General features: G+C 36.5%; 5 protein-coding genes and 1 non-coding gene across 6 annotated transcripts; 1 reads left to right on the top strand and 5 right to left on the bottom strand.

The window, feature by feature from the left end:
* Positions 1-552: 552 nt before the first annotated feature.
* C5L36_0C03440 (uncharacterized protein) lies at positions 553-1,005 on the bottom strand (the record flags this gene model as incomplete). Its single annotated transcript, XM_029466021.1, has 1 exon — positions 553-1,005. The coding sequence occupies one exon, from the start codon at positions 1,003-1,005 to the stop codon at positions 553-555; it is 453 nt and encodes a 150-aa protein (XP_029321881.1).
* Positions 1,006-1,342: 337 nt separating this feature from the next.
* Positions 1,343-3,034, bottom strand: C5L36_0C03430 (uncharacterized protein; the record flags this gene model as incomplete). The annotated part of the gene is made up of 1 exon (XM_029466020.1): positions 1,343-3,034. One exon carries the CDS (start codon positions 3,032-3,034, stop codon positions 1,343-1,345), a length of 1,692 nt encoding a protein of 563 aa, XP_029321880.1.
* A 310-nt stretch (positions 3,035-3,344) lies between these two features.
* Positions 3,345-8,132, bottom strand: C5L36_0C03420 (uncharacterized protein; the record flags this gene model as incomplete). The annotated part of the gene is made up of 1 exon (XM_029466019.1): positions 3,345-8,132. One exon carries the CDS (start codon positions 8,130-8,132, stop codon positions 3,345-3,347), a length of 4,788 nt encoding a protein of 1,595 aa, XP_029321879.1.
* A 605-nt stretch (positions 8,133-8,737) lies between these two features.
* C5L36_0C03410 (uncharacterized protein) lies at positions 8,738-9,244 on the top strand (the record flags this gene model as incomplete). Its single annotated transcript, XM_029466018.1, has 1 exon — positions 8,738-9,244. One exon carries the CDS (start codon positions 8,738-8,740, stop codon positions 9,242-9,244), a length of 507 nt encoding a protein of 168 aa, XP_029321878.1.
* Positions 9,245-9,453: 209 nt separating this feature from the next.
* C5L36_0Ctrna7E lies at positions 9,454-9,525 on the bottom strand. The gene has a single exon. It is a non-coding gene; the product is annotated as a tRNA-Glu (tRNA).
* A 4,807-nt stretch (positions 9,526-14,332) lies between these two features.
* Positions 14,333-16,555, bottom strand: C5L36_0C03400 (uncharacterized protein; the record flags this gene model as incomplete). The annotated part of the gene is made up of 1 exon (XM_029466017.1): positions 14,333-16,555. One exon carries the CDS (start codon positions 16,553-16,555, stop codon positions 14,333-14,335), a length of 2,223 nt encoding a protein of 740 aa, XP_029321877.1.
* Positions 16,556-16,633: the final 78 nt, after the last annotated feature.

The following is a 16,633-nucleotide window of genomic DNA, read 5'->3' as shown; positions in this document are numbered from 1 at the left end:
CCGTCTTTGTGGTAGTTCAGTGACTATTGAATATATACCGCTAGTTTGAATAGAGCACTATAAAAAACCCTCTTTTTTTTATTGCCTTCTAAAAGGGAAAAAAACTGGGAAAAAAAAGCGCTCTTAAAACCCAGCTCTAGCAACAAAAAAAACAACTCGAAAAAATTGCAGGAGCTCATATAAAAGGAACGAACTTTCTACTTCCCAGTGAATGAGACTACACAAGTTTTCTCTTTTGTTTTGCTTCTTTTATCATGCCATCATAGTGGCACCAACATCTTCTTTCTTTATGGAATCAATCTAAGTGATGAAAATACATTCAACCGTAACTCAACTAGCTACGGCGATGATGTTAGAACATATACCATCTTTCGGGGCTGACAAGATTTTTTTCCATTTCTCTATTTTTGCAAAGTTCGTAGTTATGCGGTATCGATTTTAGTACTTTTTTCTTTGAGTAATTAAATTTTATACAGTGCTTTAAAGCTTTCTACAGTAAAGAATCACACCTTATGAAAAGATTGAATATGATGAAGTCCACAAAGGAAAGGTTTATTTCTTTTCATACACCCAATCATTCAAACCAAATCTGTTTCTTGCTAATTCAAAAGCGTAGAATTGGATTCTGACAACAAAGATGGTGTTCTCTTCAGAGTATTCCTCGGATGCATTGACTCTGAGTAAAGTACCAAAGTTGTAGTCATCGATTTTATTCTCAAAGTTCTTGATGTACTCTCTCCATCTCTCCTTTGCCTCTTTGGTCTTCAGTTCATCTTCATTCAGAACAGCCAATTTCTCCTTGTTGTTATATTCTGGGAAGGCCTTGAAGAACTCTTCGACAATTTCGTCGTCAAATTGGGTCAACTTGAGTTTGGATGGGGGGACAGCATTAAGTAAACTCCAGTATGTACTCATTTGCTGAACTGCCTTCACGGCAAATTGCTTCTCAATGTCCTCTAAGTTATCTGGGTTTTCTGGATCAAAGCTTGCAGGAATTGCGGACATAATTGTATTTTTCTGTTGTTCTTTAAGCCTTATAAATCAAAATACTGTTGTAAAGCACAAAAGAGCACCTAGCATGAGAACATCATCCTTACTTTTTATACCCTGGAAATTTTTGTGTTGAAGCTTTTTCTGTATTTTCTCAATTTTTTCTCGGTTCCACTGGAACCTTCTTCAGATTTAAGAAAAAAAAGTTAACGAAAAGAGCTTTCACAATGTCTGATCAGACAGTTTATTGTGGTCATGATACGTTAGCTCTATTTATTTAATGTACATGTATTATGTATATACTATAGTTAATGGTATTAGGAGAAAAGGGGGGGGGTTCCTACGTAACTGCTCAAGCCTTCTTAGATTGTGTAGGTTCGGAAATGGCTTTGTCGATCGATTCCTCTTCGTTTTCCTGATTCTCCTCGGCGCCTTCCTCAGCCTCCTGTTTATTAGAGATGAATTGAACAGAAGTATGCTTAATGTTGTGGAATTCCTTACTCAGTTCAGATTTGAGAAAATCAGCTATTGAGCCCATTTGTTCCAGAGTGAGTCTTTTCTCGTATTCAGCGTTGAATGGGGAAACACCAAGCTTGACCACAAGGTTGAGATTAGTACCCGACGGTAAAATATTCAACTCTTTGATTAAAACGTGACTGTCTTTCTTCATCAGGATAACATTGATGGAATCTTCTATTTTCATATATCTTGTATCATCTACAGGTAGAGCCTTATCGATCAACTCTTTAAATGATTGAACAACACCAGAAATACCGACCTTCATTACGAGCATAGAAACTAATAAACCACCAACAGCATCTAACCAATAAACTCCCAAGAAGTAACCACTTGAAATGGTTGCAACAGCGACTACGGAAGTCAATGAATCCACTCTGTGGTGCCAAGCATTTGCAATTAGAACCTTCGAATTCAACCTTTCTCCCACATTTCTGGTCGCTCTAAATAACCATTCCTTAACGGCAATTGAACCTAGCGCCAACCAAGCTGCGTTGATATTTGCAACCTCGGGGGTACCGGCCGGAACTGTAGCTTCGGCATGATCATGTGAGTGAACATGAGCGGCGGATTCAGAAATAACATTAGACACATCCACGTGGTTATGTGAATGGACCGGAACCAGTGCCATAAGATCATGAATTGCATTTGGAACAATGGGAGCAACAATCTCATAGAATGAGCTCCAACCAATTTGGAAACCAGCGTATAATAGGATAAATGACACCATAAAGGAACCGCAGGTTTCGATTTTACCGTAGCCAAAAGGATATAGTTTATCTGGCTTCTTATTAGTAAATCTTACAGTGGTGAGGGTTAAAACATCTGAAATTAGGTCGCCGACAGCATGAACTGCATCAGCTATCAAGGCCTGTGAATGAAAGTAAAACCCACCGGCAAATTTTGTAACTGCCATACCGCAATTGACACCAAAGCCAATCCAAGTAATTTTAACACCTTCATCCGCCAAATTCTTTGGATCATATAATTTCAAAGTTTCTGCATCATTTACATGTGAATGTGTGTGCGAATGCTCTTGACTATGGCTTCCCATCATCTCAGCCAGAGGAGTATGTGGATTGAAGAAATCCTTGACTTTTGTCCAAGCACTCCTTTTTTTGGGATTGACATTGATTGTGTAATCATCCCCATTGAAATCCATCAAATCCATCTCTGGGAACTCGGCGTGGCTGTGGCCATGACCAGGACCTTCACGTGTTTGGGGTGCAATTTTATCTTCAGGATCGTAGATAACTTTTTCGCCTTTAATCGCAACAGTTTTCCTAGTACCTGTCTCGGGAGTGTACTCGTAAAAATGGTGTACTTTCTTTTCGGGTATATCGTCGGTTCCTGAGCCATGTGAATGCGAATGTCCATCACATGAAGTGCTATTATGAGAATGTGAATGGTGTCTCTTAGCAAACTGGGGAACTGCATTCACAAAAGAAGATTTGGGGCCTAATCCGAGGAAATTCCCTCTTCTATACGACTGACCTAAAGCGTGGATCGTAGATGGCTTCAAAAACATAAATATATACTTCCTTCTACCAAGGAGAGTGTCTCTTGCCCTGTTCTCTTCACTATGAGTTCTTTAATACCTCGAGCTCACGTTCCAATTCTGGGGGTGAGCTCAATTTTATACTTGAGACACTTTCCTTTTACGGCACCCCCGCTCTCCCCGCATTTCAAATTCCGCGTTGGGTAGAGCGCTGTAATTGATCCGTTCCAGCGAGACATACAATACTACAGAATATAGATAAATAACGCTTAAAGCTTAAAAAGCACATGGTGCACTCTATATATACTTCATTGTATTCTATATTGAGACTGGGCCATGTTTAGCAAGTGTAAATGTCTCCGCTTAAACCAGCTACATTTCCAACCTTGGCTGATGTTCCATCCTTTATGAGACGTAATGAAGCGTACTTGTTCTGAAGTGCAGATTGCAACTTCCTAAAGTTAATAACACATCCGTTTACTTTTTGTAGTAAAGAACGTAGGTAAGCCTCATCACTGATACAGACATCAATCTCGCCGTTGTTCTCCCTTATAGCACCTTGCTCCAGCAATAGATTGTAGAAATCAACATACTTTAAAACAGCATTAAAAAAACTATGCTCAAATGAAATGCATATAGAACCACGAACCGCCATTTTATCGGCAGTTTGTATCAACTCTTCTAAAGTGGTCTTCTTGAGCAGATTTAGGTAAAAATTCTGGGTCGATGGATACTTTCCTTCAATATCACATAATGGACAAAAATATTTATCGTTCTCAGTGTCCGTTTTAACGTATCCAACGCAATTGAAGTGAAACCATTGTTTACATTCCTCGCATTCAACCATGTTGCCCTCATGCTTCTGTCTACATACGCAGTATCTTTCCTCTTGGTTCGTTAATATGTCCATATCATAAGATACAAGGTGGTTCAAACAATCAACCTCTCCCAAGTTTTGAAACTTTGTATCGTCCCTTCCAAAGTTTAATAAACGCTTAAATTTCTCACTGAGCTCTTTAATACTAGTCAATGGCCCATCAATAATTTGTTCCTTGAATATTTTTGCAGCATCTTGGTATTCCTCAAATTTGCATAAAGTTTGGTATATCTCATCAAACTTCAAGTCTGTAATTCCCTTCTTTATCATACCATAATATTTCAGAAATGCGTTAATCCTTCCAACTGCTGAAGTTTCATTGCTCTGTACTGATATCTTCTCCTTGATAATATCTATAATTGGAATTACACCGTTTTGCATATTTGAGCTATCAATCAACAGAATTTTAATGTAATCTTGAACCTCCTTCAGCGGGAAACCCATACATTCTTTTTCTAATTCAAGCAATTCCTTTGTTGCAACTTGATGATTAGTTTGTTTAATTTCATCATATTGTAACAGAATCTTCCCTATATGATCAATTTTGTTCTTAAGCTCATCCAACAACTTTATATCCTCCGGATTACTCGAGTCAAACGATTTACCAGCATCATATATTTCTTTCAACTCTTCAACCGTATTAACGTCTTTTCGCAACAGTTCCATCCATGAAGCTCTCCTTACAATTTTGCCAATCAAGGTCAATGTTTCCAGCTCAACTTTGATATTGCTGCCTACAGCATATAACTTCTCCAACTCTGCTAAATCCACCTTAGTATTCGCCTTATCTAGTGCGGAAACTGCTAATAAATCAAAAGTGATTATTTCTTCACTCATTGCTTGTATTTCCCTAATTTCATCAACGTACAAATTTAAATGTTTTATCTCATCCACCAGCGTTTTGAATTCAGAAAAGGGAAACAGAGTGTTGAAATTTTCCCTTGGAATCTTAGTGAGAATTTGCGCCTTCCTTTGCCAGACTTCTGTTTTCTCAACTTCTTTCTTGAGCATCATAAACTTATCAAACGTAGATTTGAATTTTTCTTTTTGATAGTCAGTATAGTATCGGGTGTTCTTAGCATTAAACAACGTATTACCTTTCTCGATAAGAGGAACGACTTTATTAAGATCAGGTCTAGATGATGCTGATATTATTTCAGAGTACTTTGCAATCCAGGAATCTATTCCTTCTAATTTACCATGTAATATATCAACAGATTGTGTTAAATACTCATCGCTGCACATAGTGACAAGCTCAAATTCTAAACCCATGTTTTCAAAGACAATTTGGTCTTTCCTTTGCATGAAAGAGCTAACTGACATAGTAAAACTACTCTGAAGTGGAACGGCACTTTTAGCTAGAACAAAAGATGGAAAAATATCAGCCAAATCAGAGTCTGTCATACGGTTGATTGAGCCCAATTTATAAATGAGTTCGGTACCGATAGTCGCTTCCCCATTATGTTTTTTATCTAATACATTGTTGTTGGTGTATTCTTTAAAATCAGCTAAATATTTGTTATAAGATGTTTCTTTCAAATTTTTGCGCAACTCAACCCTTTTATCAAGTTCATCTGTAATCATCTTTTCTAGTATTGGTTTAATTGCCTTTAGAATTTTAATATCGTCTGAATCTCTGGCTGCTCTTAAAATCAGTAAGAATGTGGAAAAGTTAGGGAGGATCTGTTGCTTCTGCAACCATCTATCGGCTTCCAATGAACAACTTAACCAATCCACATTTGCAAGCTGCACTGACTCGGTAACAGACGTACCTAGGGAAAAATAAGATGAATACGACTTCGGAAATTTTATAATCATATCACCAACCTCTTGAAATGTATGGTAAACCGGGATACCATTCTTTCTTAAAATTTCAGGAGTAAGCATAATATCAGTATTGTATCTGATTGGGTAGGTATCCTGATCAACCAGTTTTTCAAACTTGGGTTCCAAGGGCCTAGCTCGGGAAACGTTCATATCATAGCTTATTTGGTTTTCTAAACATGCGTTGAAGATATCACTGTTATCAATTGCTTTCTCAAATTTTTGTAAGTTTATAGCCGTTCTTTCATAAGCTTTATTTTGTAACTCAATATATGATCGAATTAAATCTTCATATTTTTCTCGATACTCTGGTGGGATGACGTAATATGATTTTGCGTCGCCTAGATAATGATAATCAACATTATACAACCAATGGTCTTCTGATTTCCAAGATTGGCAACCATAGAACATAGCAAAGTTCAGGCATGAATGAAATAAAGAATTAGAGTATGAATCAGCATATTGTAATAGCGAACCATCGTAAATGGCAGTGTTATTAAAATTCAGAGACCCTAATATTGAATCAGACAAGTTGCCACTTTTATCTGACAAAAACTTATTTTCATAACTTGAATCGTGTATGTTGGTATATTGATTAAACGAGACTTCTGTCTCAAACATTACATCAGATCTCTTCAGCAAACTCCAAAAACTAGACTCAAGATATTCCATATTTTCAAACTTAAAATGTTCAGTATCGTTGAATTTACTCAAAACAGTGTTTTTAACTATACGGCTTTTGTCATAAAACTGTTTCAAAGTGTACAAAGAGGAAATTTTCAACTCTCTTGGGTCAACATCATCAACTTGGTTGGGATCACTCCATCTATAAAAGTCATATGTAGGTAGTGTATTAGTATCACTAACAGTAATTCCTTTTTTCTGAGTTGTGGATTGATCAAAATAAGTTGAAAACCCAGAATCAACCAAGTGCTGTCGATTTCTGGGAAACGGATTCGAAGATCCTAAAATTATAGGTACTTGTGCTAATCCATCATCTTCCCCAAATTGGGGGAACAAACACTGTGCTTCATCATTTCTGACCAGATTTAGATAATCCTGATCTCTTGTGCCTTGATATTTCTTCTCCCATGGAGAAATGTATTTTTGATAAACAGTTTTAATTGACGACGATAACGATGATGAAATTTTACCATAGAACCCTAATTCTCTACCAATCTGAGCCCAAAGTTTATCATTGCAGCAGTTTTCAAAACCACCACGCAAATTCACAACCCTGTATAGTCGATATAAGTCAATGGCACGCTTATCAATACATGGTAGTTTATTTATGGAAATCCCAGAGTCTTTTAGTGCATTTTTTAGTTGGTTGTAGAATTCGCATCTTGAATTAAGTTCATCCGAAGGTGAATTCCAAAGCTGTCTATTTGATTTTATCCAAAACGATTCTAAATTTATAGCAAATTTTGGAGAGAACTCTTTGGGAGGAATGACTTTAACAGCGCCAAATTTTTCACCAATATCCTTTATGGATTCAATATAAGAATAAATATCCTCGAACTCTTCCAAGGTTGGTCGCAACTCAGGAATTTTGTTCTTTTTTGAATCAGATCTGTGATGTTCTAAATCAGGAATAGCAGGGTTTTTCTGGGAGGATGTATTTATTCCTCTCTCATTACTTACATCAACAGACTCTTCTTTCCGATTCTTGATGAAGTCTGGAAACGGGTTTAATTTGCTCCTATTCTGTGGGTATCTATAAGGATTATAATGGTGAAGTGATGAAGCTTTTATATTTTTAGCACCTTCTAAGCCGTAAACTTTGAAAAACCTGGAATTCTTTGGGGGTCCTTTGATACTTTCTCGTTTGCTCTTTTTTGAGTTTGGATTTGTAACATATGTGTGCTGCTTCTTGATATTTTCTGATGTTCGATTAGGCGTAAACTTTATTGTTTTTGATCTTGAACCGCTTAGGGGATCATGCAATGAGTTCAAATCTGCTGAAAAATCGTCCGAATCATTGCCCAGTAATGAAAACGCTTGCTGCTTCTTGTTACTCCCGAGTTGTGGATCTGGAAATAATCTTTTCTGAGATTCCGATTCTGAAAGCATGGTTGACAGGTTGCTTGGTGACATTGCTGACGTTACGGCTGAGGCTGCTGCAACAGCTTCTTGTATCATCAAGTCTTGGTTTTCATCATTATCCATCGGGTCATGCGCATCAAAGACTAAGTCGCCTTTTGCTGAATTCACAAAAGAGGATAACATGTTCGTTGAAATGACAAAGTCCTCAGTATCAGGGGGGTTTTCTTCCGTGTGATTTTCTTCTCCTAAATGATGCTGATGTTTTTCTGTAAGATTATGATCGTGATTATAGGAAATGTCCAAAGCAGAACTGGCGTGTAACTTTGAGTAAACATCACCATTTTGATCATGTGACACCAACTGGTTCAGTTCATCTGACATATTATCTTTATAGTTCTCTAGAGAATATCTTTGGTTGGCTTAAACAGTTTAATGTTTCCCATCGATATCAACATCAATTTCACACTGAAAAAAAAGTAAAAATTCATGACTCCCCTTTGTGGCGCATGGATATGTGGCGTCGCTTTCAGTATGGAAAATAAAATGCGTTCATGGTAAGCACAAACTGCGATGCGATTTTTTTGTTCGGAGTTATTTTCCTCTTTTAGAGTCAGTTTACAGGACACAAGCCACCAAGACTAAACTAAACTCTGAAAGTATTGCTGGTATATAAAAGAAACCGTGGTTCCATCTGTAGATGAGAGGTGTCGTCCAATCCTCTGTTTCCTGTCGATTGCCTAGAAGGAAAACTACAAGTCATGACTTCTCTACCTCTAGGTGAGTGCTGTTTTAAAGTGACTTTCCAACAAGGTACACCACAGGGCCGCTTCAAAACTTTCAACAGTGTCAATACATATGTTACCAAAAACTTTTCGACTGAGTCTGCTCGATACTTAATAGTGTTCTCTGATGTCTTTGGTGTTGACCTTGTCAATGCCCACTTAATTTCAGACAACTACGCAGAAGCTTTAGGCTAGCCTGTTATCATGCCAGATATTCTTTTTGGAAATCCTTACCCCTTGGGAGGAGATGCTCAACTTTGGTTTGCTAATCACCCTGTCAGCAAGACAAAAGCATCTGTATCTGGCTTCTTGCAATACGTCAAAAGAAACTTTAAGAACGTTAAATTCGTTGCAGGTATTGGTTACTGCTTTGGTGCAAAGTACTTTGCAAACCATCTTACTGAAACAGGCATTAATGATGTTGGGGTTTTTGCACACCCTTCACTTATTAAAGAAAGCGAATTAAGGGCAATCAAAAAACCTTTGATGATCTCAGCAGCAGAAATCGATAGGACTTTTACCGACGAACTGAGATACAAGTCGGAAGACATTTTAAGAACACTTTCAATTCCTTACCAGATTGACCTTTTTGGTAATGTTAGTCATGGTTTTGCTGTTAGAAGTGATTTATCTGACAAACGGGTCAAATATGCTGCAGAAAAAGCGTTTGCAGATGCAATATATTGGATCCAATACCATGCTACAAAATAATTGTATAAAGGATAGCAACTTTTAGATTATAAGCCGAACTGTTGCACAGTTTATCCTTGTGTACCATATTGCAATCCCAACTTCAAGTGTTACAGTAAACCGGTTAGTTTACCGATGTGATGTTTCATGGCTTAGGGGAGCATATTTTAATGAATCATGATCCATTAATCAATCTCAACATTCATAATAAAATAAAAACTAAAAAATTATTCCGATACCGGGAGTCGAACCCGGGTCTGCCCGGTGAAAGCGGACCGTGATAGCCGTTACACTATATCGGAAACTGATGACTTGTAAGAGATCAGACAAAGGACTATCTCTCTATTTCTCATCGGGTAATCATATAGAAGGTTGAAGAAGATTGTAGAAGGTTAAACAGAAGTTCTAGAAGATAATTAAATCCCTCAAAATGCTATTTTTAAATTAAAGAATTACTATTTAAACAGAGGACATCCCACATATGTTCTCAGAGAATTAACGTATAAAAATAGATAAGATATAAATAAGTAATAATCAGATTCTAAAGTACGCACCACCAGCAACACTTTCATGACTTGTAAAGGACTAGATGTAAGGTGTCGAAATGATTTCCTTATTTGGGATGTTTCGACTGTTGAATCTTTTTAAGAATAATCACTAATCTTATCAATAGCTATAGTATTGTACGCGGAAATAATAATTGCAATACACGTATTAGTAAGTACGCAATAGGTGTATAATCGCACGAGTAGACATTGGGCGTGGTGGAAGTTAGTCGTAGTAGAAGTCGTAATAGATTTCTCTCTTTCTCCTTCTGCTGCTTTCACTCCCGATTAGGAGCTATATCAGCTATATCAATTCTATATAACAGGATATTGTCTGTCTCATATACTTCACGCCCGCAACCTGGAATCACCCTCAGTTGCTACCCTTTTTCGTATAGCAGACTCCTGTACGAGCTTATTACGTTTTAGGTCTTTATTTTTTACTGTGCCAGTCCTGTCATAGCCCGTTCACAAATGATAATTAATTTATGCGAATGACTGTGTCTCCGACGGCTTCTCTATGCCTATGCTCTACACGATCAACGGGGCTAACTCTCTTTGCTTCCTACGCCGGATACTTGACCCTTGTTAACTTCCTTATTCTAAAATCGAAACCTTAACATCAGTATGTTATCGTCTATCTACTGGCACTTCCTTTTTTGGAACATATCCTGAAAAATCCCTTTCATCCCTTTTAAACTTGCCATTATCCCTTAAGTTTGGATCTTTAGATTTTTTTTTACTCTATTATACTAGTAGGGGGACACTGATCTTTAAGAACAAATAAAAATACCATACTTCGCGTTTTAACTAATATTTAAATAAAAACAGCAACTTATCGGACTTCTGAGTTTTTTATAAAATATTTGTATAGTCACTTTTTTTAGAACAAAAGGTGTTCATCCGTTCGGTATATCAGTTTTGGTTTATCGAATACTCTCTTTTATAGAATTGTTTGACTGGTATCTAATCTATTTTGCGTGTCCATAATATCATTTCCAGTTTGGAGTGTTAAAGAAACTAGTACAATACTACTTGTAAAAAAAAAAATCTCAAACAAAAGGAAATCTACCTGTTAGTAGAAGAAATATTAGTTATGTATTGAGCTAGATATATATACAAAAAATCATCTTAGAAAAACAGAGATTGCAAACATTATTAGATGAAATAGGAAAAATTAACAACCAAACTCTGATTGTTCATTCAATCAAATCAAAAAGCCTCGTTGAGACTGGTAACAGTACTCCAAAGTTTTAATTTATTAAGTTTTTACTACAGGTCTCAAAAAGCTTCTTTTCAAATGTAAAAAATGCTAAGTTACATCAGCAAATCAGGCCTTAATGATATACAGTCAAAAAAAAAATAGTGGCCTGATTGGTATAAATGATATGTTTACGTGCTAGTAGTAAAGAAAGGAGATAAGATTAATGGCTAACAACTATTCGTAACAGATAATATACTTACTTTTCTTTTCAACCACAACAACAATTTATGAGAAACTTAACTTTGTTTTTTGTTTTTTATCATTTTTTTGTATTCTATATAAACCCTTTTAGTTAATCAACTATTTACCATTTTGTAGATGTAATATATGTAACTGTATCTATTTAAAGCTAGCACTTGGGGTGCTATTTAAGAATTTGACTACAAAGAGAAACATCCCAACTTGTTCAAGTTCAAAGGTGTTTTTTTGTCTCTGTATTTCAATTTATATTCTTTCCTAATGTATAAACCATAACATTTCACACAAATCATAAAGTGTGAAATGTTATCTTTTCATTAATCCTTATTATAGTCTCAACCATATTAACAGAGAAGCAACAGAAAAGGGGAAATAGCCTATGAAAAAATTATAGTTTAACAATAAGTCGCTTCACTCATTGGTTAACTTTTGAGAGCAGTTTTGATCCAGTTGAGCTTTTCGACGGAACCAGAAATTAAGTTTTGGTTTATATAAAACTCACAATTGTCATGTTTCAAAGACGGAAAACCTAAAATTATTGCCTGCTTTTGGTAAAACAGAATAAAGGTTCTTTGATGTAAGATTTAAACCAACTATTGTTTAATTTTTTTCATTCTTTTCGACATGAGATCACAGTTTCATCATAATTCGGAAAATAAACGTTTAAATTACCTGAACTTACTAGAAAACGTGGAGGTTTTTGGAATCATAATTGTAACTGTCGTGTATAGGCTATTGAAACTAGCCAGAGTAAATAGAATCAAAATTTTAACTAAGTAAATAGTACCATTTATAAAGCATCACAAACTGCCATAGTGGTCCAGCTGTTCTTTGATTATAGGTATAAGTCAATGAGTGTATTAGAGGTTGAAAATGGTCGATTGTGCTTGGAGATTGTTATCATCAAGTGGTGTGACTAGCAACATTCCATTTCGCCACTATTGCGTGAACTGAATAATCAAGATAGGAAGCAACTCTGTCCTAAGGATATAAACAAGCTCTTTTAGCGAGTATGCTATCATAAGGGCCCACTTTCAAATAAGTTTGGTTTTTCTAGATTTTCCGTTGAGGCGATCAACTTTTTGATTAGATGAATACTTGATGTAATAATTTCTTTGATATGTTTGAAAGGTTCTTTTGGCCCAATTGTGAGATTATATCCGAATTGATATTGTAGCGGAAGGAGCAATAAGAGAGCAGATCTTCATTGGATGGGATGCAATTTTTTCTTAAAAAGGCCAGGAAATAGCCTTGGCTTTAGTGGTATGAACATCTTATTTAGGGTTCATTAAGAGTAACAAAATGTGCAACCACGAGGGAAAATAGCAGCACATGAAAAAAAACTAGTGTATCAATGAAACCTTTGGTACAACTCTTGATTACTAAACAATGTATTGGTTGTGATTTTTTTTAGGAACTATTGAATCCAGAAAGAGGATAGATGGTTATAAACGTTATAACTCCACCAAAAGTGGTTGCTAGGATGTTAATTTTGAGGGAAAAAAGGATACTGTAGTTTAAACATACGCTCAAAGTTGTTGTTTGTTGTTGCAAAGAAAAGCAATCAATAGCAGTAACATCAAAGGCCCCCCTCTCTAACCTCTGTTGTCTCTTTAAAAAAAATTGCAACAATACCCAGGATATTAGTGAAGACCTTTATTGAACATAACAGAACAACCCTAAACAGTATATTTGAGAATTGTATATTTAATTGAACTAGCCGTGAAGAGTGGAGAGTCTGAACGAAGTATATCTTTCCAAAGTAAAATGACGTGCTACACAATTCACAGGTATGGAAAAAAAAATAATTGGCATTAATTCTTGCACCCAACTATTCAATAATGTCTTTAGATGCAGATAGGTGATGAGGTAAAATGAGTTCATATTGATGCATGGACACAGAGAGCGTGCAGGAAATTTCCTCATGCGCAAATGGAGGGGAGATTCCTTGCATGATTTTTTTCTTTAACAATACGGTCTTTTTTTTTTGGTAAGAGAAGCCCGTGCATGAAGTTCTCCCTTCAAAATAGAACAAATCCAGCACTTGTGGGTCTGGAATAGATTGCTATTAGTGCAAGATATGTAGCAAGCTGCAGAAACAGGATTTTGAGCTGATTTTCTCTTGTGTCCCTTTAAGTCCCCTTATTCCTCAGGTTTCCCGGCAGTTATCGAAAGATTGCTGTATTCTTCTCATCTACTTTGTTTACCTTGTTATGCTTGTAAGATTCGGTCTACCACAGCAGTGTGCGTTTACATTAGGAAACTACATTTCCCATTGCTATACTAGAGGAAACAAACTTCAAATATTTAATCTGGACAAATGAAAGAGCAAAACAGGAGGAGTTCCACCCTATTTCTGGTTACATTGCAATATCATCACGGCACACTCTTTTACAACTCAGCATGTTAGCGCTCTCCCCCATCTTTCATTGACTGACAGATGGTTGCTGCTCAAATAACAAAGCTAAAAGAACAGTGTACAGACGCTTGGCATGCCAGTTCCAAATACCCTTTATGGCACACAAAAACTTACAGTGTATATGCGAGATCTTGCTTAATGGATTCCACATTTTGCTATACATTTACAGTCACCTGTTCTGTACATGAGAAAAGGAGCCTTGGTTCTGCATGATTGCCGACATGCATATATGCAAGGTCAATCGTAGATGTATGATCCCTTTTCATGAAAAGCGCAAATAAACTGCAGCCTTCGCTAGAGAACCAAAAAATGTGTTTCGCGAAAAGGAAAGAAATAGCCAAAACAATATGCCTACGTACAGCTCCGTTTCCTCCTCATCCCGCAAAACAGCGAAAAACCCCCATTAAGGAATAGTTGGTTTCTTAGGAATTTGTCCGATCCCCCTGAAAAGGGAAAAAAAAAAGGAAAAATTTTCGTCACTGAAGAAAAAAAACCCAACTAGATGTTGCCTTTCTTTCCCAATTAGGCAAACCGGAATAATCAAGTCCGAAACTTCGATGGGAAAAAAAAAGGAGAGGAAACAAACCACAATCGGACCATTTCACACTACACTATTGATGAAAGCTAAGTTGTATTAAGGTTGTTAGTAGAATGTACATATAAGAGTTCTTTTGTATTAGAATTTATAAAAGTGGTTGGAACTTCATAAACCCACCACGCGGACGAGGTTGTGTATCTGGCAGAATTGGTCTCGGAGGAGGTAGATATCGCCCAATCATTGTATCTCCTGAGACATTTGTAGCACCGTTTTCGATGTTGGTGTCATGGCTAATATTGCTATTGACGTTATTACTTTTATTACTGCTGTTATTATTGCTATTATTATTGCCACTTATGTTGTTATCATGTTGCCAAGTTTTGTCAGCAGGTTCGTGGTTTAGATTCAAAAACCCTTGGCTTAAGTTATTGTAACCTAACTCTAATCGAACTTCTCCACACCCATCGTCGCTCAACATCACAGTCATTCGTAGTAGTCTCTCGAGATCATGATCATTTTTAATGATTTTACCCGATCTTAGATCCTTCAAATTCAAAATCCTGGTTGAATTTAGTATGCCAAATGCTTGCTTGCAATTCGTAATCAATTCCATGATTGTGGGTGCAGCATTGCTATCTATTGAATATCTAAAATTCAGTTCCTGATCTTTGAACTTGATATTGACTTGGGTGTATTGTTTAGATCGCAAAACCGGCGGATTTGGTAATAATTGCTGATGATGATTATAGCTAATGTGATGATCCGATATAGCCGGTGGTATTGGTATTTGAGAAGTGGATAAGGGGAAATCCGGCATCATAGACTGTCCTCGCGTTGAAGTTATTGGATGATGGTGTAGTATAGGAGATGAAGGAGACTCTAAATTAAGATGTGTGTGTGAATGTGAATGGGATGATGATGATGCAGATACGAAAGGTTTCGCGAGTGCTGCGTCAATGACGGAAATTTCCTTTGAACTGAAAAACGGATTATCATTATTATTATTATTATTATTATTATTGCTATTTTTCCTGCCATTATCTTTGAGAGGTTGTGAGGAAATCAAGTTCGGCGATGCTGATTTTTTAGTTATTATTGGATAGTCTCTCAAGATTATGCCATGAAATATATCACATAATGGATTTAAAATCGAATCAAAACCAAAATCTTTAACACAGGCGCCAATGAATTTTTTGAATAGCTGAGATGCAACATAGTTGGATAATCTGTTCACTTCAGTTGACGAGTTATCCAAATTTTTGATTATTAGTCCCAAGGTTAAATCCGACTTCAACCTTAGTTTGATATAAGAAGAAGAATCTGGAGATAAATGATCAAACCATTTCTCCAATGTAAACAGTACTGCTGTTGATATACAATTCGAACCAAATTCTTCCAGTAATGTGAACTTTCCATTGTTCGAGTATTCTGAGTTTGAAACCCTCGAGAACTCAAAACACGTCTTGGATTGTTTGATAAAATGTAGAATGATTTTTGAAGACTTGGTGAATTGGGGATTTTCATTTAATCTCTTCAGAGATGGTAATTGGTCTTGCTCAATAATTGGCGATACTAATTGGTTGATGGCAACTATAGTATCGTACAATTTGTCATGTAATCTTGTACTGTTGCTATTGTTATCATCATTTTCTTTACTATTAGTAAGGTTATCGCTATGTTGAACATTTTTCTCATTGTCTATATTGGTATATGATGAAAAATCCACTACATTGTTATGGTTGTTATTTCGTATTTCATCGTTCAACCGATTTGATGAAGGGTTCGAACTTAGATCATTTTCATCATCCAATTTGATCCTTTTGTTATTCACTTCATCATCGCTAGTTAGCGTTTCTAATTTACTGGCTAATCTCTTCTCACTCCTTCTTTTATTTCGTCTAACACTTTGAATGGCTAATCTGACCAACTTATCAAATTCAGGTAATGTGTCATCTGGAAAACCGAATTCTTTCATTAAGGTTTTGGCACAAATCTTGATTTCTTCATCTTGCTCACTTGCCTTCTTGGAACTCATCGATAGCGATTCCACGAGTTGTAGTCTACGTGATGAGAAGCGTTTCCACATCGCTTCATCTTTGAAACCTAATTTGTCCCTGATGATACTAGTTGCACCTTGTGCATGTGGATGGGAGCGATTTCCCCTATGTATCGACATCTTCGAGTTCACGTCGTGCATATGCGTATATACCTCACAAGACATACAGTTGCCAGACAGGTATTGGAATGGTTGGTGGTTTCCTATTGTTCTTTTCCCTCTCTCCTTCCTTCTCTTGTCTCTTCTCCCCCCCACCCCGATTTCCACTCCTAGTTGACATATATCTGAATGACTTCCATCGAGGTTTTCCATTGTGAATCATTGGAGTTGGCGCGGGATGCGATCCTGGATGCGTGGATACATGTACACATGTAAAAAATACAAGGATAG

The sequence above is a fragment of the Pichia kudriavzevii genome, chromosome 3 (genome assembly GCF_003054445.1).
Source record: "Pichia kudriavzevii chromosome 3, complete sequence".
Lineage (NCBI taxonomy): Eukaryota > Fungi > Ascomycota > Pichiomycetes > Pichiales > Pichiaceae > Pichia > Pichia kudriavzevii.
This window is presented reverse-complemented; position numbering and strand designations above follow the sequence as displayed.